Source organism: Temnothorax curvispinosus, unplaced genomic scaffold (assembly GCF_003070985.1).
Source record: "Temnothorax curvispinosus isolate PA1 unplaced genomic scaffold, ASM307098v1 QBEX01012990.1, whole genome shotgun sequence".
Classification (NCBI taxonomy): domain Eukaryota; kingdom Metazoa; phylum Arthropoda; class Insecta; order Hymenoptera; family Formicidae; genus Temnothorax; species Temnothorax curvispinosus.
This window is the reverse complement of record NW_020222770.1, coordinates 739,709-764,550: the sequence shown is the minus strand read 5'-3', so window position 1 is coordinate 764,550 and position 24,842 is coordinate 739,709. Positions and strand designations below refer to the sequence as shown.

The 24,842-nt window shown below is 42.4% G+C and overlaps 1 protein-coding gene across 2 annotated transcripts in view; it reads left to right on the top strand.

Moving 5' to 3' along the window:
- LOC112462972 (nuclear hormone receptor E75) overlaps positions 1-24,842 on the top strand; it is an 88,901-nt gene that overhangs the window by 19,728 nt on the left and 44,331 nt on the right. The window contains exon 1 of one of the 2 annotated variants that reach the window (XM_025029075.1): positions 16,653-16,851. The exons of the other annotated variant lie outside the window; for it this stretch is intronic. Within the exon in view, the coding sequence (XP_024884843.1) occupies positions 16,668-16,851 (184 nt within the window). The 5' untranslated portion in view covers positions 16,653-16,667. Of the gene's footprint in view, positions 1-16,652; positions 16,852-24,842 lie in introns of those variants that run through there. 2 annotated transcript variants of the gene reach the window in all.

Here is a 24,842-nt window from a genome sequence, read left to right as displayed (position 1 = left end):
CTCTCTCTCTCTCTCTCTCTCTCTCTCTCTCTCTCTCTCTCTCTCTCCTTTTTAGTTTTCAAGTGCAAGTGACACTTTTTTGAGTTTTATTGGATCTATTTTTAAATCTTTTCCCGTCTTCCGCTTTGAATCTTTTGGAAAAACCAAAAAGCTTTGGCCTAAATAACAATAAAATGCATCATTTAACTTAAAAAAATTAATAAATTAATTTTTATAAATACTGCTTATTCGAACGTTATTAGAAGGGCATACTAGTTCCTAAAAGTATTATAAAAAAGTGATCCTCATTTAAATAAGCTATTCTGATGTTTATTATTATTAAACAGCTTTATTTTTGGAACATTAAGTAAAAATTTTAAATAATGTATACATGGCCAAAGGAATATTTAAATATTAAATATAAAAATCGTAACTATCTGAATTATAAACATTTACATGTAACAATTCTTTAACATCCTTATCTAATTCCTATCCTTATTAATTTATTTGTCTCACATTTACAAAGAACCAGTTACATTTAGCTTTACATTGCATTATTAAGACTTTGTCGTATCGTTAATATGTTATTATGTGTGCTTGGCGCTCATCTCGTATTGACATCAACTTAATCTCCGCGACAAATAAATCTCAGACGGTCTAAAGCTAGACCTGGCAGACTCGATTTGCAGGATGCATCTGCGAATCTCTTCTTACGCGTAATGCAATATGTGCAATTACTCACGACACGTGGCGACTCGAGTGGTTCGTTGATCAACTGTATATAGATTCCGATGCACTGGTGTGCATATACGATGTCAGTGCGCCGGCTGGTTTGTTCAGGCTTGCGATGGTATTTGCTAAACGTGCCTGCGTACGTATGCGTGCAAGTAACCGATTCTCGCACACGAGCGAAGTCAAAGTTCAGTCACTCCGTAACCTCCTTTCGATCGAAACTATTACACACTAGCCAGCGACTCTCAACCGGCCAGATAATTTTTTTTTTTACTTTCATTCTCGTTAAAGCTTCGCAATATCGTATCAGCAATCATCAAACGCTTTTACCGTCGCAACATTTTATTAATCTGATGCGACTCGAGTGAGGCGTATATTCCCGAAATATCTTTCGCACATGCGCGGTGTTTATTACATATGAGAGATTTTTATCACGCTCCCGTTCCCGATGGTTGAAACGGCGCGCGTAAACAAAGCTAACAAAGTGTCGCTCAAGTGCCGTTACTTCTTCCAGTCGCGGATTTATTACGTCACCGAGCGGCCGAAATTTTACTCCGAGTTGCAATCGAGTCGCGCAATTTCTCGAAGATGCCACTCCCTCATTAGGTTAATGTACTTCACGAAACGCTTTCACTCTCTTTCGCTTTCGCGGTGAAAACAGTAGAACGTAAGCGACCGTGCGGCCCGATTTAAGCCGCAAGACATAACGGATGAATGTATGTTGCAGAACACACGGCGTGTATCACGTAGCGCGGAACAATTAGTTGCAACATTCTGAGCGGTTAAGATGCTCTAATGATCATTAGCCTCTGCATCTGCATATAATCGAATATCCGAGGATCAGACAATCTAACTATATAGATTCGGTTAAAGTTCTATCACGTCACGAGGAACATTCTCATTAATTTAACTCGTTATGTAAATCGAAATGATTTTAATGGCCGAGATCGATGTTATGGGGAAAACAAATTATCGTCGTGCCTAATTGCACATGCGATCGAACGTAAATGCGATCGCATGTGCAACGCGTTACTTCAGTGCGAGGAAATAAGCGCGGAAACACTTGGAAAATAAACAAGAATCGGTGGCACACGGCTGATGGCGAAACGTACCGCGAGCTACCGAACTACCGAGACATGTAATAGATATGTATTCAAATCGCGCTCCGCGTAAATCTATAACGTGGCCTAATCTTACGGGATTCTATCCCGGAAATTGTGCAACTACTGCAATCACAATCGACTACTCTCTCGCGTTGTTCGTTGTCTTGTTAGGTAATAAAACTTTACTTCCCAATTTCGTCACTTGCAATTGCATAAGGAACGATATGTAGAGTGACATAACTGGGCAAGTTGACCGGCATTCGATGATTTATTATTTTTTTATTCGTAGTTTATAGGGATTTTAAATTGATATAAGCGGTGGTACTAAGAAAACTGAAGAAAACAAGTTTCTTTGATATCTATTTCTTCCTAAGAACCTTTATCCTAAGTAACGGAGACAAGTATAGAAATCTCCGATGATTCACGTTTTTAGTAAAACAGCAAGGATACGTTGATACCGTTCATCCTTTTAAAGTTATGTACGTACGAGAAAAACTTTATATGCAGAAGCCGCCTAAATATAACTTAAGCAATGTTCAGGTCTATGAACGTTTTAACGTTGCCCTCGTCGCCGTCACGTTCGAGTAAAATCACGTCTGCTCGCACTCATTATCGGAAGAACTTAAAATTCATCATGCTTCTCCACCTTTTATCGATCTGATCGAGGATCGATAGCTCCCTACAGCCCCGTTACGACGGTCGGAACGCGGTGCCGGCGCGCGAAAGTAAAAGTAGGCGGGCAGAGAGAGAGAGAGAGAGAGAGAGAGAGAGCACGCGTTGAACTGCTTGAAACGCGTCCTCGAACGGTCGCTGCACCACGAGGAGTTACCCCGGCCTCCGTGTTGAGCAATCAGTCCGGTAACTGTAGTTCAGTTTCGCTCTCAGAAATTTCTCGAATGCTTCGACATATATATCCCAAAAAACTTCATTCCACGACGACACTTCGTTACGTTGCATCTCACACACTAAGACTAGTGCAGGCTTGGATCGAAAGTTTAATTCTTTCTCATAACTATTCATTAAAACACTTTCAACATATTAAATTAAATTTTCATCAAGAAACGAGAGTTTAGCTACTTACCAAGAAGTTCCGCATTAATTTACACTAAAATTGAGCAAAGTGATATAAATTGTAACAACCAATTATGTTTCTAAACTTCCATTTAAATTGAATTTCTGGTTCTCCCCCTCTCCCAATCCCCTCTCTTTCTTACACACTTTCGCACACTCTCTCTGAAATCTTCCACAAGCCTTGAAACATTTACTTTCTGACGATACCATGAGTGATCGCCTCGTTCACAGCGAGGAGGTCCTGTTGGACACCGTTTCACGAACAGTGGCTGCGCTCGGTGGGAGCTTATTCGGTCGTTGGGTTGCGTTGAGCAAGCCGAGAGCGAGCAGCAGTCACCTCGATAGCGAGTGTTGAACCCGGGAGAATCTAGGCCGGCGCACTGACACACCGCGTATACGAAAGGCGAGCGTATTAACACATGCGAGTCGATCCGTATATATATCAGCCCGGTGCCGTGTGTATGTGCATGCAAGCACGAACAAATGGATGTATTGAGAATCGTCAGGGATTTTCAAACGGGTAAACTTTGATTTAGTTGCAAAAATTTTAGACAGATATCTGCTACCGTTCTCGAATCTACCGCTGTTTTCTCTCAAATTATCCGAGATACTCGAACGAAAAGCCCCCCCCTCACCCCCTACCCCCCCGGATGTTCGGTCACTTGCAACCTGTATTAAATCAAGGCCGAGTCATTTAATTGTTATGGCTCGGTAATTGAGATTAATCGTCAGTTGCATCGTGAGCTAGTCGGTTCGGCACAGGCCGAACGAAAGTACGAGAAGCAGCGTACGTACGTATGCGCGATGCGTGCCAGTAACGCCGAAAGTGTCCCACTAACGCGAGAGAACAACGACCTGGCAAGTCTCTCTCTCCCTCTCTCTTTCTCTCTCTCGCTGTCCCTGCTCTCCTCTCCTCATACCCTGCCTATCCTCTCCGTCCTCCGCACTTTGCGTCATCAAATGCCTCTAATAACGCACTGTCGTTGTCGCTCGGCTCGATACAAGCCCGACCCGTTTCGCTCGCGAGAATTAGCGGAGAATTTCGCTCCGCGCTCGGTTTTGCGAGCACTTTCATTGCAATGGTAGGTCACACAAACGGAACTCGTTGAAATCTGTATGCAAATACATGAGCAAATATGATTATCGAAGAACAAAAAAGGCGGAGCTCTGAAAATCAATTTAGGGATCTAGGGACCAACAAATTTAAACAAAATTATTCTTTTTTAATTTAAAAAAAAGACGTACAATAAAATCGAGATACAACGGTTTGCTTCTATACTGATTGGCACTGCTCTTTTTTCGGATCAATATCCTATTAATCTCTGAAAAGGCTCCGAAAGCTTCTATTTCCTTTACTAAAGCACTTATCGAACGAGTCGCTATTCTTATCGTCAAGGCAAGCGGAAGTCGTTCGTCAAAAAAAAAGTTTGATTGTCGTTGCGATCGTAGGCCGCGTTTCAAGCTTAGAAATGCTCATACCGGCTTTCTCAGTTGGCGGAGGATAGATTCGTGGTGTTCGATCGACTATTATGAAACGGCGAATTCATGCCGGAGCGTAGCGCGGACATCGAACTCGAGCCCGTTCACGGCGTTACGAAATCAGGAACTTTCGAGTCCGCGTGTGCGTTTGTTACACCACACTGAATTTCTAAGAATGTAATCTCAAAGTGACGAGATAGAATTATTAATTTTGCAGCGCCGCTGCAATTATCGCGACATCAGCGTCATCGCTATCAGCGTAATATAGATCACCTCGTTCTTTGGTCGGATTTCCAGATCTCGCATCTTTGAGGTTCTTCTTTGATTTTCCGAGTCCCCCGAGCCTCCAATCCTCCGATTTCTCAGACGTCAAATGAGAAAATGAATACTCTGGAAACATTTATCGCTTCTGAAGCGTTCTATGTGAACGGATTCTGTTCAGTGCATCGTTTGAGCTCCATCTGCGCTAGAAAGCACCAAGGATAAATCCGCCCACGGACAGGCGAAGCGGTTCGTAGTCGCGAAACGGCAGTGTTGTGAAATTCATTAGCAGCTGAATGCAGGCACGCAGACCTGATCGCGCGCGAGAGTCCAATCTTATTGCTAAAACTGTTACTTAGATAGCGAACGAAGAAATGAATATCACATGGGACAACTCATTAAATGTTGTTCGCTTTACGCATTCACGCAGTCACGCATAAATCCGGAGATATAGAAGCAAACATTTATACAATACTGACTCGATGAGAAAACCACGTTCGTTTTGCGATATCTTTGCTCTGTGTAGAGCAAACGAGATGTCTAAATATTTTGAATTTATTGAGTATAACTCATTAAGCTGTTGAATCACCTTCTCTGTTGTAAGAAATGCCATATATTTTCGCTAGAAAAATCGTGGATTGAGAAATTTCACTATTAAATTTCACTCTGGGTCTTGAATGCCAGTTTTCTCGAGTTACAATACTACAGATATCGTTTATTGTTCTCGTTATCGGTCGTTGCTTCCACTTTACCGCACAACGCAAATATCTTATAATAACAGATTATTACGCCGAATGCTCTGGAGTTATTCAAGTACTAGAATGGCACAAGTATATTTTATTGATTTCAATATTTTTATCACTATAATTGAGCTTTCAAACTCCGACACATGAAAGTATCTGTACCTAATAAATCATTCGTTAACTGGCTAACATAATTCTTTATCTGACATCGTAATAACACGCACATACATATATGTTACAGATAGTCTTCGTGATGCGCTTTCGTGCTTTGTAAAGTAAACTTTTATATATTTCCTAGATAGGCATACATTACAACAGATCATTTTCTTTCAAAGTTTAAGATTATTATTCTGTTAACAATAAAATACTAGTAAATTAAGACTATAATTAAAACGGATGCTTTAAGATGCTTCAAGATTTCAAATTCTGAACATTCGAAAATCTCAGCATCAGCAAGTTTCGAAAATTTATGAATTCAAGGGTATCTCGTACTTTTGCAAAATAACAAAGAAATAGTTTTGAGTAGCGCGAGTTTTGAGAGGAAAAACACATTCGCTGTCTATCGGTGCAGCGAGACTGTGAAAGCACCCTAAGGCGCAAAAGCGAGCTGCGCGGCCAAGCCGCTCACCCCGTCCTCGACGGCGGTGGTTCGACGTCCGCACACGGCCTTCGGAAATGGGGACGTTCGCTAGCAGTCTCGTGAATCCGAAAGAGGAACGGCGACAGCGACACTGCGAGTCGGACAGAACGAGCGGGAGATAGCAAGAGTGAAAGAGAAAGATAGGCAAGGAGATGTGAGATAAAGACGAGAGAGGAAAAAAAGGGAAGGTTCCGCTGGGAGAGAATATCTTCGCACAAGGGCACAATTTTCACTTGGCGCTTCGTTCGACCATTCGCGAAAAACCACCCGAAAGAAAGAAAGAAAGAAAGGAGGCGGGGAAGACAGGATGGAATCAATTTAACACATGTAAATGTATATGTATACACATATCCGTTTCTCCTTCTACGGAGCAGAGCTCTGCCCGCCTTGCCATCGGGGCGCAATGCACTCTCGGCAAGACCTTGTCCTGGCCAGTGGCTTTCAACGGATTACGCTGCGCTGTTCTGAAGCCGGAGTGTCGGCGACATTATGAGTTACGCATCGCGTGCAATCTAACTTGCCGTTTTATACAATCCGCGGGGAGAGCGAAATACGACACGAGCGAAGCCATGTTGAACGGATTCTGAAACCAGCAATTAAATCATCTAAAAGGAGATGTAGATGCTGAGCATTAATTGCGCGACGAGCACGCAGGTCAAATGATATTTGTCCTTCTCGCCCTTCCTCCTTCCATCCCTTCTTTGCACTCCACTCCTCCTCTTCCACAATAACTCGGGGCGCTACGAATAGTTCTCATAAATACACAACGTCGCTGGATGGCGTAAATATATTACGCGACAAATATGTCGTGACAGAGTAACGACTCGACAGGGACGCGGGTGTCCGAATAAATCAATGGCGACACCGAGGCCGAGAACTGAAAAAGTAGGGCTGAAAAGCTGTGCGGAAAGAAAGAAGTTTGCATTTTTTTCCCGCGAGTCACGGTTGCGGCAACGCGAGCCGCCACGACGCGAAAGTTGTCTTTCGCCTTCGCGTTATCATTGTCGATGACGTCCGTCCGTGTGTGTGTCTGTGTGTCCGATGTCCTTTCAAACCCCTTAATCGCAAATGGAATATGCGCCCCCGATTTCGAAGGCCGATCGGGCAACGCACTGAGTGTCGGTCAACGGAATGATCTGTTCTAACCGTCGTTCTTAAGGCTCTCTCACACCAAATCGCTTTCTTCTTATTGGCCTTCTCTACGTATCTGAGTTGATAGTTATCCTTATTTTTATAATTATATTAATGATTATAAAAATAAGGATAATATATTTTATAATAATATAGCTTGATTAAAGCTTTTATTTATCTTTTATCTACCAAAAAAGTACAAGCTTTATTTATCTGCTTGACGTGAAATAAATATTTTGCATTCATTAAATAAGTTTCAGTGAATTCTTCCTTATAGCTTTTTTATTAAAATATTAAATATATGTATATTATATCTGTAGATATATAAAAGCACTTGTTTATTTCTGAGTATTTAATGGATATTTTATTTAATATAAAATGTAGATGATTCGAGTTAGAAGGTAACTGTCAGGCGACGTCATTTTTTTCCCATTGTCCTTTTCCTCATCTAGAATCAGTCGATTTGCTGTACACAGCTATATGGTGATACTCGAGAAAGCATGCATCGTGCAGCTGAATGCACAGGTTGACTCGGCTGGTTGAGTGAGTGAGCGAAGATGACGTCAGAGCACGGTTGCAGCGCCCTAGATCGAGGGAGGTCACCGTGTGCCAGGCCGATGGCCCGCCGAGGTCGTACCCTCGGTCTCTCCGCGCCGAGTACGCTTTTCGTCTAGCCGTTTCTAGGCTAGGTTGGGTTACGTCTCCAGAACGTGGGAGGCCGCCGAGTGCAGCCTCGGAAATCCGATATATCATCTTATGTATAATGCTCTAGGTCATCCAGGTACTGCGAGAAGCGGCCATCTTGATCACAAAGAGATCAAGAAGTGATCGTTCTGCTCTCTCTTGTTGAAGACAGCAATAATTATCCTTGAATTTGAAATTTTCTAAATATACAAAGATTCTACGGAGCTCTAAGAAACCCGCGAACCTCTGAGATATTCTACGATTTACTAGGAGAGGACTTTGTGGGAGGAATTCGAAAGAGCAAGTAAATCTCGCGGATCCGAGAACTCGAGCCATTAAAGATTTGGAGATTTTAATTAAAGATTCGTACAAAAAAAGTTTAGTTTTCGAAAGATTAAACGTCACCTAATTTCTCATTTATCGCGGTCGAGCAGTCCTTGTCATAGATTGCGTATGTACACGTCCGTATATTTAATAAAAAGAATCGCCCTCGCGGAGACGATCGTCGCGCACGATCGTTTGATCGTGGAACCGCGGTGAAGGGTGAAGAGGACCTTCTGCCAGTGGAACAATGTACCGCCGTGAACTCTCGGCGTCTCTGTGCCACCGCGGAATCGCGTGTCATGTACGTCAAGTGCAAAGATGCATTCACTGCAGATGCTCGCACGCGGGCATGCTCGTCCCGAGAGAATCTTCAACATAGATCGCCGCGGTCTGCCCAAACGCGTTTACGTTTACGGATTGGCGAACAATCGTTGCGCTTGTTCTAATATTTAAAATAGAGGAATCAGATAGAAAAATCTGTCTGTTGATTTAGTATAGAGATTAAATGACTTAAATCAATGCTATCTATACTCCTTGCTCTTTATTTATAAATTGTACTGGGTGAAGAAATAGAACAAATAAATTATATCTTATGTTATGATGGCTGGAAGTTCATTAATAGCACAGCACAATTACGTTACCGTGAAATCCTGTAAATTGAAATTCGTAAGGCTCTAATTTTCATAATAAGCGCGTAACCGATGATAGAATTCTACTTATCTAGTTTGACATATAATTATCGGAACGTGCAACGCGCGGGAGAGGAAGGAGATCGTGACGAAACGTAATGAGATATCCTTTTTTCTCTACTGAAGTTACACTAGAATTTACGCGTCACTTATGCTTGACGTATAATTTTCCCGGAGAGCGGGCGCCGCCGAGTATTTGCTTGTGTACCTATCTCCGCGCGCGCGCGTTTGTCTCAAGCTTATATTATACATCGGTCGCATTAGCGTCAGTATAATCCCTTGAGCGGGTGTGGCGGCGTACAAAGTGCAACCATTTGTCATTTGGAAACTCTTAGAATCACGAGGCGATTGTTGCGAGCGATCGTATCCTTTCTCCGATTTTGCTCTCGAGCCGGAGTTTAACACACACCCTCTAAACTTGATTAAAATTTCCACGATGGGTGATATCTTGAACATGAACGAATCAATTTCATCAAGAGTATAATGCTCTTTTAAACAGATATGATTTTAAGCGCGCACGCGCGCGTTGGACGAGTAAAGCGCGATTTTTGCGAGCTAAATTCCTGCGGTTGGCAATCACAATTCTCGCACGTGGCATTTGATTTATGAACGCTTTGGCAATTTTCAATATAGAAACCAGCCGTCCCTTTTTCCTACTATGCTCTACATACGTTGCGGATAAACGCTCGGATTAACTCCGTCCAAGCGAAACCCGTCTTGCTTAATCTCATTCTCTTCATATTCATTCTCGTTAAATGCATTTGTTCGAAGTGCAAAATATTTTGTCTTCATAATTTTACCGTTATGAAACATTTAATCTCCACGCATTGTGCACAGACTAAAAAAATCATTTAAAATGTTTAGAGTTGTATAATTAAAAAATTGATTTGTTTGATGCAAGATGCAAAGTCGAATATATTATATATAAATATACATAAAAGTCACGCAACAATTTAATTAACAATTAAGTAAATTAATAAATGAGCCGCCATAAATCTACCGATATCTCGATAGTAAAATATTATACTAACTGGCAATCTAGTATATGATCTATGGAGAAATATCGCCTATGGTGAAATCGATGAGTTAGGCGGCGTCTTGCGCGCCGTATCACCGTCAAGCGAATGGGTTGCGCTTATATTGGTCCTCGGCATACCTTAATCCGCTCCAACAATCCCTGGCAGACCGTCGCGACGTGTCGCAACTACTGATGTATTATCAGAACGAGCTTTTTTCCGTACGCTCATGCTTTAAATTTTCCGCCACTTTCGGTGATGAATTTAAAAACGGTTGAATAGCATTACTTTTAGTCGGAAAAAGAATCGAGAAAAGATAAATAAACTTATATTTCTTTCGCAAAAGTTGTGTTTGTTATAAATTTCAGCGAAGTTTGTTTCAGATATCGCGTTAACTGTCAATGTACCGATGAATATAATCGTACCTCATTATATTCAATCATCACATAATATCCATCAATATTTGCTCTGTATGAACGGGGGTATAAACGGAATCAAACGGTGCATATTAACGAAGTCTGCGCGCGCAAAAATAGCGAAGGGTCACCGGCCCAACGTGTGAATCTCGCCGAGAAGAGGTGGCGGGCGATCAATTGCTCGGGCAGATCATGTTTACCTGCGCACAACTGCGTTCCGTGACGAATGAACCGCGTATGCAATTTCGATGCAGCTTGTCCTAGTGGGCGGACATTCACCCCCGCGAGTCGAAGATCGCCGATCAGAGGCGAGGCTTCGCGAGGCTTCTGAGGAATTGGCCGGATACTTGATTGCATATTGCGAAATATTTTTTATCTAGATTTAGAGTTTTTCTCGTGCACTCCTCTCGACGGCAGCGTAGAAATTGTCGCGTTCAACTATATATGGGCTGCACAATTGTCGCGAGAATCGCGTCTAACGAAACTAACGTCAGCCTTTCTTCCCGCGTTAAACGTTACTTGTAAGACTTTTTATACTGATCGGATTGACTATTGTATAAGCAAAAAAAAAGTGCACTTGACTCACTTCTCGTTCCAAGGCCTTCGCACAATTATACTTAAATTTATTACAATTATTTTGTTGCGGCAACATAATCCTTGTGCCTTATATTTAAATTTTATTGTATTTCGCACCGAGAGTAAAGATATGCTGTGACCCGCCTCTGAATATTCCAACGCCGCGCTCTCGGCTGGCGCGATCGACCTCGACGACGGAGAACGGAGGACGTTGCACTTTGACCGTATCTAATATAAGACACTGCACGCGAGTATAAATACGGCGACTAATAGGGTTGACGAAATCATTAGCGTATCGCTGCATTTTCGTCGACGCTCTCGTACTTACCTAAAAAAGATCCTTATAGACTTAGCAGCTGGATTTAATGTTTTATACAAACATTTTTTTAGCTTTTCTATTAAAATAATACCCACCGGGATAATTCGGAATTAGACTTCACTTTTATTGCTTATCTAATAAAGGTTTAAATAAAATATAAATAAATTTAGCTTTTTAAAGACACTGATATATTTTTTGCTGCCTTTTCAAAAGAATCTGGCATATTTTTGCGAAAAGTACATTATGTATCGTTTGCATGAATAATTCTAGGATAGGTTTAAATAGCTATTATATTATTCTTGCGCAGGCGTGCGCGCGTGACGATTGCAACCGCGTGAAGACCGTTATGTGTGCAGTGAAAGGACTTCATGCGTTTGAAATTAAGTGTAACGTTATAAGTATTACGAGGTAATAATGTCGCGTTACTATTCGCTTCTTAATGACAACTCTACACTACTGATAGTATAGCTAGGATTAAATAACCGAAGCAAACCCGAGGATAAAACAAAAACGGGATAACGAACGACGAAATAACAAGAATAAAATACCAAAATGCAATTAAAAAAGTAGGATAGAAATTTCATATTTGTGTACGACGATGAAAATAATAATGGTGCGTATCAAATGGAATTGTTATATGAAACTTTTATTAGAGACAAAATTGGGGCAAAATTGAGAGACGAACTACAGTTGTTTCGATCCTGAGAAATTATTCTCGTAACAGTATTTTCGTAATGACAATCTTGTAAATAATATTCTTACAGGAACGTTGAACTTTTATTAATCATTGTATCAGTTCGTAGTCGAACAGTTCGATTGGACTTTCGCAAAATGTATCTTATCTTCGTCTGTATCACAATTAATAGCGTTACTACATCATCCGGGCCACCTAAGGCGGCCGCTTTTTATCAGCGGAACAGATTGGCATGGCAGGCATAATGATAGTGCTACTACCGTCGTGCAACCGAAACTGGCTGGTACAGCATTTCGACAGTCGCATAAATCCGTGGTTCGATCGATCGATAAATGGCACGGTCGGCACGTTACGAGGCGGTGAAAACGCACTTACGACAGCGCGGCAGCGCGCCGTTGACAGCCAGGGTGAAGGAACTTTATCTAACTGGCGACTATCCGGTAGCGTAACGTCTGGTATAACGTAACGCCTGCTAACGCATTACGTAGAGAAGTTACGACGTCTGGCTTTCTGCACTTTCGGCCTAGTTTAGGCAGCGACATATCCTATCTCTCTGAGAATTTCTTTGCTTCTTCTGTTTTTCCCTGGCAGAGCCAGTTCTCTGAATTCTGTCGCCGCCTTTTTGCGTCCGGCAACAAGAGTAGTTTGACCATGCAACAAGCTTATGCCACGCTCGATCTATTTGAGGCTCAGGAACGCGCGCTATTTAAAGCCGAATAGAATTTCAATGGAAATCCAATGAAACGCAATATAGAATGTAAAGGCGACGTTATGATTACGGTTTTACTTTGTAAATTATTGGGACGTTATCTCTCTGCGAAATGTATTTTTCACTCATTTAATGGCTGCTTTAAATAACATTTATTTGTATTTTATTTATAACATTAGATTGATTTTGTACAATTTGACGAACATTTTTATCGGCGAAAGCGATTCTTCTTCTATCAATTAAGTAGAACAGATCGAAAGTACATCGCGTAGAATAGATTGAACTTGTGAATCTGCAGTTTCCAGAATGTTATTTAACACTCTGTACGTGTATGTAATAGACTAACAAACCAATGATGGAATGTGCATTGGTCAGCTCTTTCCCAACGTCTGCAGATTCACATGCCGAGAGCTTCGCTTACTTGGTCAAACTGTTGTTTGCGCTACGGCATCCGGAGCGGCTATGCATGTGTTTGTGTATGCTCATACGTTTGTATATGTCGCATTGTTGATCGAGAATAGCGCTGATTGTGTAATGGAAAATTGTAGGCCGAACAATGTTGATCGTGAAGAACGCGAAAAGGAGAGGGAAGGTGATAGAAATATTCTTTGAGAAACATAAAAGTTATGAAATAATCTACAGATAGCTACGGATGTTATATATTTATAGAAACAGCAGTAAATGTATTTTGATACAGAAAGAGTATCTGCATTCATATAAGTATGTATAAAGAATTGATTTTTGAATCGGTTGAATTATATTGCGTGCGACTGAAGTTTACTTTATTATTGCTAAAAAAAAGTCATTTGCTTATCGCACGAAATCCACGCAAAATTGCTCGTCAATGTGCATTTCCATCTCGCCTCGTTTTCAAGTTTGGATGTAGGATAGACTTTTCCCCCCGACCTAATCGTTCCAGTCAACCTACCTCGGTAGCCTACACTCTTATAGTTACATTGCGAAAGAAGTACGAGTCCCAGTTACCCACATTCTGTGCCACATATCGGCTGCTAATTAAACAATAGACGATTCAGCGTTCTTATTTCGAGATTTCCGAGGCATTATAACGCGAATGACACACAAGAAAGATTCTACAGAAAAATTTGGATTATAATAGTGCTAAAAAGAATTAGTTCTTTTTAAATAGCTCTATCAATTCGCACATTTTTTTTTACGTGAAAAGAATATTTGTATTCATATGTTTATTGAATTTGCTCGTGTAAAAATCCAAATATAGGTACGCTTAAATTCACAAATCATGTGTTTATCTATTATCTATTTCTCGTTCTTTCTCGGGAACAGTACAAGCCATACTCGCGGTACATATGTGTCTGCAACACACATTGCATATGCAAAGCGTGGGACAATTTGTGGGTGATAGAGATGATAAAAATGCCCGCCATGGTACTCCGGTTTGCCCGTTCAGAGCTTCGGTGAAAAATGAATAGAATGGAAGCTAGTTTCGAATCGGTAATCGGCGCGAGATATTCAAACATCTATGCACTTTCTCAATAAGCATCGCATGTGGGAGTGAACTGCGAGTTTCGTAATTACAGGTTTACTTCTAGGACATTATCTCGCGTGCGAATCAAGCGGTGCAAACTGCACCTGAAAAATTCTTGCGGACAGTGGGCAGTTATTGCAACGCGGAAAGTGTCCCACGCGAACTCCGCGCTAGGCAGCTGACATTGCATAGACATCTATTCTGACCGGCTGCATATCTCAGCCTGTCCATTGTCTTGCACATGCAAGTAGGCCTGCATAGTAGAATGCAATAAAATCGTCTCCTGTCACCGATATGACGCTTACAAGATGAATTTACTCATTTCAGCTAAACAAACTGCAGTTTCGCGAAGAATTGTTTTTATACTTTATTATTTACTAATGCTCGAAGCTTTATATTCGCATGGCTTAATTAAGCGCATAGAAAGTCTTTCTTTTAAGAAACTGTAATACTAGATAATGACAATAGTCCCTTTTGAGCAATTAATCTCATAGAATATTGAATATTAACTCCCTTTTTTTATGAATCACATGTATTTGTTAATTCTAACCATAGCTTTAAATTGTACATGAAAAATTGCTAAACATGTTTAGTTTAGTTTCGTGATGTTTAATTCATAAATTCTTGGGCGTTGTATCAAATAGCTCTTTCAAGAAATCGAGAAACAGGAAGGATCAATTTTGCATAATACAATCTTAAGATTATGCGACGAATGCATGGAGTGATTTATTCAATAGCCTTAAGAAGTATGTAAACTCTGCGTTCTATATATACATAAGGAATTCTATTTCTCGATTTGTCGATGAAATGTTTATACGGTTTACTTTAAAAGCGCGAGTTCTCTTGATGAATATTCCTATTATATATATTCCGAAGCACGACGTAATTATATTTACAGGCCATAGTTGGGGTAGGTTAGGCCACGATTGCGTTTAGATTACGCTGGCATCCGTACACCGTTGTTCGCTTCGGTCCCACCACTCACCTGATCCAACTTGTATTTTCCGTAGATGTAACCCACGTGTTCACGCTGCGCGCACACACACGTATCCGTTAGTGCAAGGGTTTAAACGGCTTTCACTCTCTGAGTGTTGGTGAGTCAACGACAACTTGGCAGGGGAACACGCTATATTCCCCGATTGTATACCACATCCACAGGGCCGTAACAAGACCTTCCGACGCATTTTTTTAAATTAGAGATTTAAATCAGAGCTCTTAATTTTTAAGGAGAGAAATGGATACTTTTTTAGGACGAAACAATAACCTGAATAATCACTTATATTTAAAGAAACATAATCGTTTTTCCTTCGTCAACTCTTTGAATTAATATCAATTACAGATTTTCGAAGTTGGTTTAAATGTACGCATACAAATATAATATTTTACAAGAACTCTTATAAATTTTGAAGAATCGTGCATGAGAAACTGACTGATTGAAGAATTAAATCGTTTTAATATCATTAGTGATGTTTAAAACAGGTTTTCAGCATTATATCATTAAGTGGACAATGTAGTGAATTTGGTGAATCGTCAAAGTACAATGAAACGTAGGTCGAGTGTTTGTCGACTTAGATCCTTGATCCTAATGACGGGTCAACCGTGCCAATTGGCCGTACGAATAAAGCGGTTCTGTCCCGAGGATATGATTGTGGTTTAATTTCAATCCGATAAGATCGACTCAGACTACTATGTTGCCCTGAAAACGACGCGCATCAATATCTGCATGCTGTAGATTCATTAAAAATGATTAATATTCCTTCAAACGATTAAGATTAATTAAAAATTACGATTAATTGAAGATTACGATTAATATATGTCTTTTGAAACTATCATCTGCAGATATTTATATACATCAGACAAAATATATAGAGCAACTTTCAATCTCCGAAAATAAAAAGATCATTTTGCGCGGAAAGGAAAATGAACTTGTCCAACCTGAGGCCGATGAATTGGCCGATTCCGCCGATTTTCTGAAACCGGAATTTAGATCTCGGACCTCGGACCAAAAGCTAATTCTTGAGAGCGAGCGACCAAACGCGCAGGGTGGACGCGCGGCGGTGGCACTTCGGTGATCTCGGCGGCTCGGCGCGCAGGCGCCACGGTGCGACGGCACACCACGCCGCGAAGAACTCACTCGCGTACTGCATCGCACGGCACACACAGCACACCAACTAATCAACGAACCCACGAGCGCGGATCAGCGCCGATTTGTAGGTACAGCCACGCGGTCGCGCCGACAGCTGCGGTGTGGCAGCGACACAACACGAGAACGCGAGGCGCACCGATTGAGAATCGGTGTACCGAGAGGAAAGAACAGTGATCGGACTACCGATTTCTGGATCACGATCGCCGATCGGACAAGTGCGTGGCTACACCATTAACGGGTTCGTTTCAAGTGAGACTTGACTTGTCACAGTCGCTGTCAGTGAGAACGGGACAGTCTCGAGTTACTCTCGCATGTCCCCGCGACGTGGCATGTGCTTTAACTGTTCGTTGTTTACGTTCGGGTGGATGCGTCAGAGGAAGACGCGTGTCGGGGAGATATAGCGCGACTATCATCAAGGGTGCAACTCGCGACGTTTTCCGGTGGCTGGGCGATGACTGTGCAGAAGGTCAAACCGCGCGGTACCGCGGCGGAGGAGCAACAACCCTCGGCGTCGGACATCCTCTCACCGTCGGGCGAACCCCACGAGAATGACAAGGAGCAACAATCGGCGCGAAATTGCTATCGCGGGACCGGTCCACAGGACAGCGAGAATCTCCTGGGATGCGTCTTGGCCGGTGAGTGAAAGACCCGACGAAAGGGAGAGTTCGCCCCCGGGCGATCCTCCAAACACGCTACAATACGCGCCCGTCCATTAGGCCTTAGCCGTTAGTACACCTAACGGACTCGCGGAAACATTCCTAACGTAACACACACGGATCGCTCTATTCATATAGGAAGGAATGGAGAAAGAGGCGTTTTCACTTTCCAGCGCGGACAGGAATGTAGGTCGCGGGGCCCGGGACGAGGCCGAGTTCGTTGCCCTCGGTCGGCGGCCTTCCACTCGGCGCTCCGGCAATTTTTCTCCGTCTCTTTTTATCTCCCTCTTCTCTCGTTTTCCCCCTCCCCCGCTCGACTATACTCACACACGCGCGCTTCTTGTTCGCGGTGTCGGCACTAGCCTAGATAGTGCGAGAACCTCTCTAGGGTCTCCCACCCTCTTTCACGCATACACGCGCGGGCGTTTCCTCCTCTCGCTATTCTCTCTTTCTTTATCTCTCTTTTTCTCTCTCTCTCTCGCTCTCTCTCCCCGCGGTTTCCCCCCTTCCATTTATTTCTCTCGCTCTGTCTCGCTTCTCCTACTCTTGGCGAATCGCACGCTCGCGATCTACCGTCTCGTTCTCTCCCGACACCGACAGGAAAGTGGGTCGACGGGGCCTTGGCGCGAGGCTAGTTCGTTCACCCTGCCTGCCCCGTAACTGGGGCAAGATGAAATTAACCGAGCAGTCCGACCCTCCCCGTCCCTCTCCCTGTCCCACCGTTCGCCAAGTAGAGCTGTTGGTGAACTCCGCGACTCGTGTGGCCAATCGCTGTCGGGCCGGTTCAACGAACTCCAACTGGGTCTCCCCACCTGCCCCACTACCCGGTAGCTCTCCCACCCCAGTTTAGCTATTCGACGACTACTAAACCTCCCCACCTACATCCACTAGCGAAGGTCACCAACACTGCCGACGACTGTCCCGTCGGCGGCGTGTTGAAGATTGGCCGAACTGCTTGCATATACGCGTACACACAAGTGAGACGTGCGTGACGCGTGACTTCGCGAGAGAGCGAGCGCACGGCGGCGACGGCGACGGCGACGACGGCAACGGTGGCGGTGGTACTTTGGTGACGTACGTATGTACGTACGAGCGTACGCGCCACCATTGGCCTATCATCGGCTGGGAATTCTCGTCGGCATGGGTTTCATTACGTAACCGTACACGATAGTGAATTACGGCAGTAAACTACCTACTCACGAGTCCCTCTCGCCGCAATCTCTCTTTTCTCTCTCTTTCTCTCTCTCTCTCTTCGTCCCTCCTTTCTCATCCTCGCTCCTCGGCTCGACTGTCTTCGCTATACATGGAGAAAGTACTAGCTAGCTGCATCGCTGGACCGTGATCACTCTCGCTGCTGAATGCTTTCACCGTTTCTTCGCGAGTTGTCATCCTCTCGCCGCACGGTGCATCATTATTATCATCTCCGGAGCACTGACCTACCGTGTGCTGCGCGTACAAGGGGCGGATCGTTGATTATGGGGACTGCTAGATGCACGCGCTACGAACGCTTTATTTATAACACGAAACAGTTTACGTCCAAAAATTATATATGCTACCAGTCTTAAAAATTTCTTTGAATTTGGATATGAAGCCATATTTGCTTTCCATGTCTTCCGACGCTTAATGCAGTATGCACACTTTAGTTTCGATTTTTTTTATTTCAAATGACTTTTGAACTTTACTGTTTTTGGACGAAAAGTATTTCAGAATCCGTGTCCCTGAATCAATATTATTTAACATTCAAAAACTCAATTCGAAAATTGGCATTATTAGAGATGTTGAAGCGAAAGCTGCCGCCAAGAATAGCTATTCCAGGCTGTTATGTCAGCGCGCGTTCACGTTTTTAAGAAAAAGAAGAGAACGACGCCTTTTGACGAAAGAAAGCCTATGTCATAATAAAATTGTATCCATCCTCGGCTGGATATTTTCTAATTGCGCTTGTGCCGACTGTTGGCTAACCTCAAAAGCAAGACGCGCGGGCAATGGCCTGGCCTCCTCCCGGTCCCCAGTGACCTCGATTGATGCGCGGTGTCCTCTCCCAGTCCACCTTCTCCCTCCCCTCTTCTCCCACCCTACACCCTCTAAGCGGAGCGTTGACTCGACATCGCCCAATCAGAAGCCGGTTCGTCGACTCTCCGGGCTGCTCTCTCGGGGTCGTTCTAATCTCGCAACGTCCCTACGCCAAACTGACGAGAAGCCCGATAAGAGTACGATCTCCCTCATCCTCTTTCCACATATATGCACACGCATCTTTTCTTTCTTTTTCTCACTCTCCCTCTCTCCCAGTCTCTGTCTCTCTTTTTCTCTCATCTCTCCCTCTCTCTCTCACATATACTCTCTCCTCTCGCTCCCTCCCTCCATTTAGCCTTTCTCTCGCTCCCTCCTGCCGCCGAGGTGAACAACCTCGAATCATGTCGGCACTCTTATCGCCCGCGAGCTCGGAACCCTTATCGAATAAGCGTACGTTCGTTCGAGTTCGCCGAACCGCTGGCAAAAATGACAATTTTTCTTGGTCACCCCGCGTAATGCGAGCGCTCGTCCTGTATTAGCGCATGGAGTGGGAACATCGTGATACTTCGAGGAACCGACGACCCAGTTTGGCTAGTCGCAGTAAATATCAACGCTTTTGTCAAGAGGCTCGATGCAGATAACATCAGTCTATTAGAACAGAAAACTTGCTTTCTAGCAGTCTCGTAAACCTCAAAAGCAAATAATAACAAGCAACATGACTGTTTTAAGAACCGCGAGATAGATTTCTCTTTCAATAAGAAAAAGTCGGTCGAAGACAACATTTCTAATAGTTGATCAATCAAAGGTATTTACGTCTCTTTTGATCTCTATTTTTGTCACGCGATATTACATACAGAATACAGCGGAATTAACACGAGTAAACGAGTGAAAAGTACATGACAAAGAATGAAACGGAAAGAAAGAGAAAGGAAGTCATCTTATTTCTCGTACGCGTATTTCCCTTTCATTGGCATCCGGACGAGCCACCTTCGCCGCTGCCTTAACTTCCTAGCCAGACCACTCTTACTTTCTTTCTGGTGAACCATGTCTCGTTCGGTTCGCAGTAAGAAAAAGAAGAGTAAATTTCTAATGCGTTACGTTTTCTATCATGTTGCGCCGAATCATCTTGCTCAAATTTTGATCGCAAATTGATCGAGCGAAAGTCTTATATCGTCGCCACTTCACCATCCCTCACCTATCTCGTTTTCAACGTAGCTGCACACTTCACTTATTTTGTTCGATTAGATCAGCGAGAAGTGAAACGAATAACCATTTACGATCTAAAGTATTTCACGGAAATTCAAACTGAGCGATTACTCACGCGCCCCAACCCTCGGAGCTTAGGGTGGTGTGGGGGGGAAAAGGTCGTGGGGGTGAAGGGAGGGCCGGTAACCTCGAGGCCAATGAACTATGACCCACCAACCAGCCCCGGTATCGTTCATCCCTCCCTTCGGTGCTAAGTATAGCATTTCTACCAACCTGTCGTCCTATGCTACAGATATTACATCCAACCCAACTTATGCATCCCCCCTCCGTACCTCCTGACCGTAGCTCGGCCATCCCTTCGAAAACTCGCTAATTCCACTCTTCTTGCTACCAAGCTTAATGCAAAATACTCTTGTCCGTTGTAAAATGTCTGTTTCAAACGGCCACTCTAGGAAATTAAATCTCAAATAAATCTTTTCTAAAAATAGGAGAGAGAAACTGAAAGATATAACAGAGAGAAGACAGATTTATATTACGTATTAACTTTACGTTAGAATTGAAGCAGTATATAGAACGAATATCTGATAAATATCTAATCGATAGGAGAGGACATACGTCATCAAATAAATTCCATACAATTCCGTCGCAGATAGATTCTCTCAAATAACATACACTTTTTTAGCCAACTGTCGTATGTATTATAGCTTCAGAGGCAAGAGGGAGATTCGCGAGCGTCGAGGTCGCGAGGTCGTCGACCGCCGAGGGTGGCACTCACCCTAACTAGGCCACCAGATCTATCTTTCTCTCTCTCCCTCTGCCATCCCCCTTTCTCTCGATACGCCCTTCCCTCCCGGTTTCTCCCACTCGATATATATAATCATATCCCCACCAGGACACGCAACCTCTCGGAGACGGGTTCCATGGTTCTGCTATTTTCGCGGGGCCACTCGACACGGATATACACGGGCCACCTACGTTTAGCGGGATAATTTGCGCTATCGAGGTCATTCCACCCTGCTTGGCGAGGACGAAGTTACCACTTCCTCCCGTTATATCCCTTATATCCCGCGACTTGATCCTTTTCTTACCGCTGAAAGCGAAAATATCTCATGTTACTATGACGATAATGATGATACTTTGAGATCTGCTATTATTCACCTGCCTCTTTCGTCAATCATTCTCAATCAGCTGCGAAACAATAATAGTTCACGAGTATATGTATTATAGACTATATGATTATCTAATAACGCATAATTGTGTATCGAAGTTATAATCTAAATTTAAACACATTTTTAAAAATTTGTTTCTTCTTTAAATTGAAATAATATATAATTGCTTCTTATCTCTTAATTTTAATTTTAATTAAATATTTTTCCTAAGATGACACTATATCTAGCAATATTTTTTATCACTTTACTCACCTAAATTTTTTCTTTCTTTCTATCGCGTAAAAAATGAACAGTTGTAGAAATAATTTTTTTCGGGAAATGGTTTTGCGGCATCAATAAAAAGTCAAAGCAAAACGAACACAAAAAGATAGGAAAAAATTCTGGAGTCAATTATAACTCAATGTTCACTTTTTCATTCTAAAGAAAAAATAAAATATTTTGTAACCATGCACATGCAAAAAAATTCGTTTAAAACTTTTTTTTAATCCAATAAATCCTTACGCAAAAGGTTTCAATCGAGAGAAAGCAATCGAGAGAAAGACTTTTTAGGTGCACCGAAAATAACTTCACCAAATAGGTCTTCGGGAATTCCGTTAGGAATTTAGACGGTTTCTGAGTATTTTAGCCCTTTTTTAGAAATACCACACGCATCGCGGGGTAATATTCTGCCTGTTATAGTTTTTTTAAAAGCAAACGAGGTTACCCAAAGGATTTTTTTGCTATTGTGAAAGGTTTAAGAAAGGGTTAGCAGAATTTTGTCATAAATTTTCCTGTAAATATTCATAAAAAAGTAAAATACGAAATAGTGTCGTGCCTTTCACTTTTACGCGCAATAATTTACGAACAGCATATAACCATCCTAGTTTTTATTTCCTTTCGTAATTTTTCCCGGAACAGATGGTTCGTATTCGGTATCTAGATTTTTACTGGATTACTATTCCAGGATTACCTCTTAGTTATCATCGATCTGAAAAATATGATATGTATTGCAACACGTTCGACTCGCATCGATTTGATTGATAACAATATCAGGATATCAGTAAAATATGCGTCAAATAAAATAAATAGAGAAAATGCATCAAGCGTCTCCGGGCTTCATATGCTATTATTTAATTGTTCGACACGTATGAAAAAAAAACCTACATCAAGTTGTCAGCAAAATTACGCGCGTTTCTCAGGGAGAAAGTTATAAATCTCAAGATTCGATTTCGATTGCAACTTTCACTAAATTGCGTTTACTCTTCGTCTAATAATGCCAGTCGCATTTATCGCGTCGTACCTACGCTTCTACGCTCTTTAACATGCACGTTTCTCCACATTGTAAGTGATTATCATATCTGTGGCTAATAAAATGCATCGCACGACGGTTAACCGTGACGTGTAAACACTTAATCACTCACACCAAGTAACCGCCGAGAGCGCATTCAGCTTAGAAGGGGAAAAATATTGAATCACGATCGAGAGAGGCGGCGTGAACGTCGAAGGTGCGCGCATACAGAGCGATTATCCTCGTTCGATGTCGATGAACCACTTGACGCGGATTCCGGCTCCGAAGGACACAAGATCGCCGATCCGCGACGAACTTCACGTACAAATCAGTCGCTATATCGGCGTTATTAATTTGCATACCCGTTTGTCTCTTACGCGGCGCTAATCACACAAATTGCAACTATTGGGCAAGTTATAAATATGATAATAACCGTTGCATAATGCCGCCGCCTGCCGATAAAGCGATACGATCGATATATAAGTGCTGGGCGCAAGATAATATGCAGGTTGCTCCAGAACTGTCATACTTCTTTTCAGTCAGAAGTTTTTTAATTATCTTAATTATCTAGGCGTACGCGAGCTTACGCAATACGAGAAAAAGCTACGTTATTTGTTGTTTCATGGAAACTGATAGAACGGTCATATAAAGCTCGTTAAATACTTACTGTCATCTGACGCGAGAAATATACAATCTCACGAAGAAACGTAGCCGCGATTCATTGTCGTAATTTGCATAATTCGAGCGATTATCCGTAGGATAGTTCTGAGTATTCTGCGAGCAATCGATGTTACAGCAACACATAATCGGGGGTAGGTGGAGGTTGCTGCGTCGAATCCATGTCGCGGTTGACCGGGTTAGGAATCGTGGTGAGATCGTTGCCCCAACGACCCGATACCACCAACCCCGGGATTCGTGGTGGTATTTCCGCGGGAGAACGGGGGACCGGAAACGGGCAGCAAGGACTGATATCTCGAATGTAACAGCGAATTTTGCACATTTCGCTCTTATTAATATTGCTGCGAATGAATCATCTAAAATAGATGTTTTACATGAATGAATTCTTTTTACGTAGAAACGGTACTTTCTACAACTTTTTATGAAAAAGATGGAAAGACAAAGGATTATATTCGATGCATGCGAAATAGAAAACAGTTCATTCTTTTATTATCTTCTTTCATTACGTTAAAATCACTTTCGTATGAAAGCACTGTTTGCGCAATTTGTTTTTTCATCGCGAGGGTGATGGCACTTAAAGAGCACAAGATATCGTGAACATTAACTGACAAAGCGCTGGAATTTTAATTGGAATGTAGCTAGAAGAGTCGTGTAACCGTAAGACCCACGCTCGTTTGCTTTCACTTTCTTGGAGTAGCCGATTGATATCACTAGCAATGTTTTGGACCACTTCCATCGATTCCTGATACACATATTCCATGAATTCTTTTGATTATTCTATGAAGTCTTTTGATTATATAATTTCATTGATATGAGAAAAATAAAACTCAACTGTTTGTTCGTAATTTAAGTAATTCTCAATAACTACAAAATTAATTATGTTCATGGCAAATGTGATGAAAGTATCAAGTAACAGTAGAATTTTCAATTTAATGCAAAGTTACTTCTGCTCGACATAAAATTAATCTCATCTCCCTGCAATCTCTAAAGATATCGACAATCTGGGGCGAATTTCATCAGCAAAAAGCTATTTCATGAACGAAGAAAGATAGATAAATGGAGAGAAAGAGAGAGAGGGGGAGGGGGAGAGAGAGGACACGTGTATGTTACGCGCGTTCGTCTGTATGAGGAGGCATGCGTCAGTGATCTCTCAAGGCCTTTGCACATTAGCCGTTCGGTAGCGTTCGCACCGTCCCACTTTCCTTCGCGCGCGGTCAACGACCTCGTAGGTAGATGTAGTAGGTGTTCCAAGGTGGTACACTACATGCGCGAGCGTCCGCGCGCTCGCGATTCTGTCGCGTTTTTGCTACAGATTGTTTCAAAAAAAGATTATACATCAGCGGCGAAATTTTATTCTCGAAACTACAAACCCATCGCGATTCCGCGCGAAATCACGCAAACGTTTATCATCCTAACATTCTGACAATAAGCTCAAGAAGAAAGGAAAGGTTTTCTACGCGATCTTCATGAATGAGTAATCTGGCTTGACGAAGATTATACTGAGATTTATTGAAATCATTAACTCTTTTATGCCAATGCTGCAATGTTGCAATCCCGAAAGTTGCACATTTTTTCCAAACAACTTCTTACGCGACACTTTCGTTACATTTTTTATGCAATGTAAGTATCTGTTGCATATT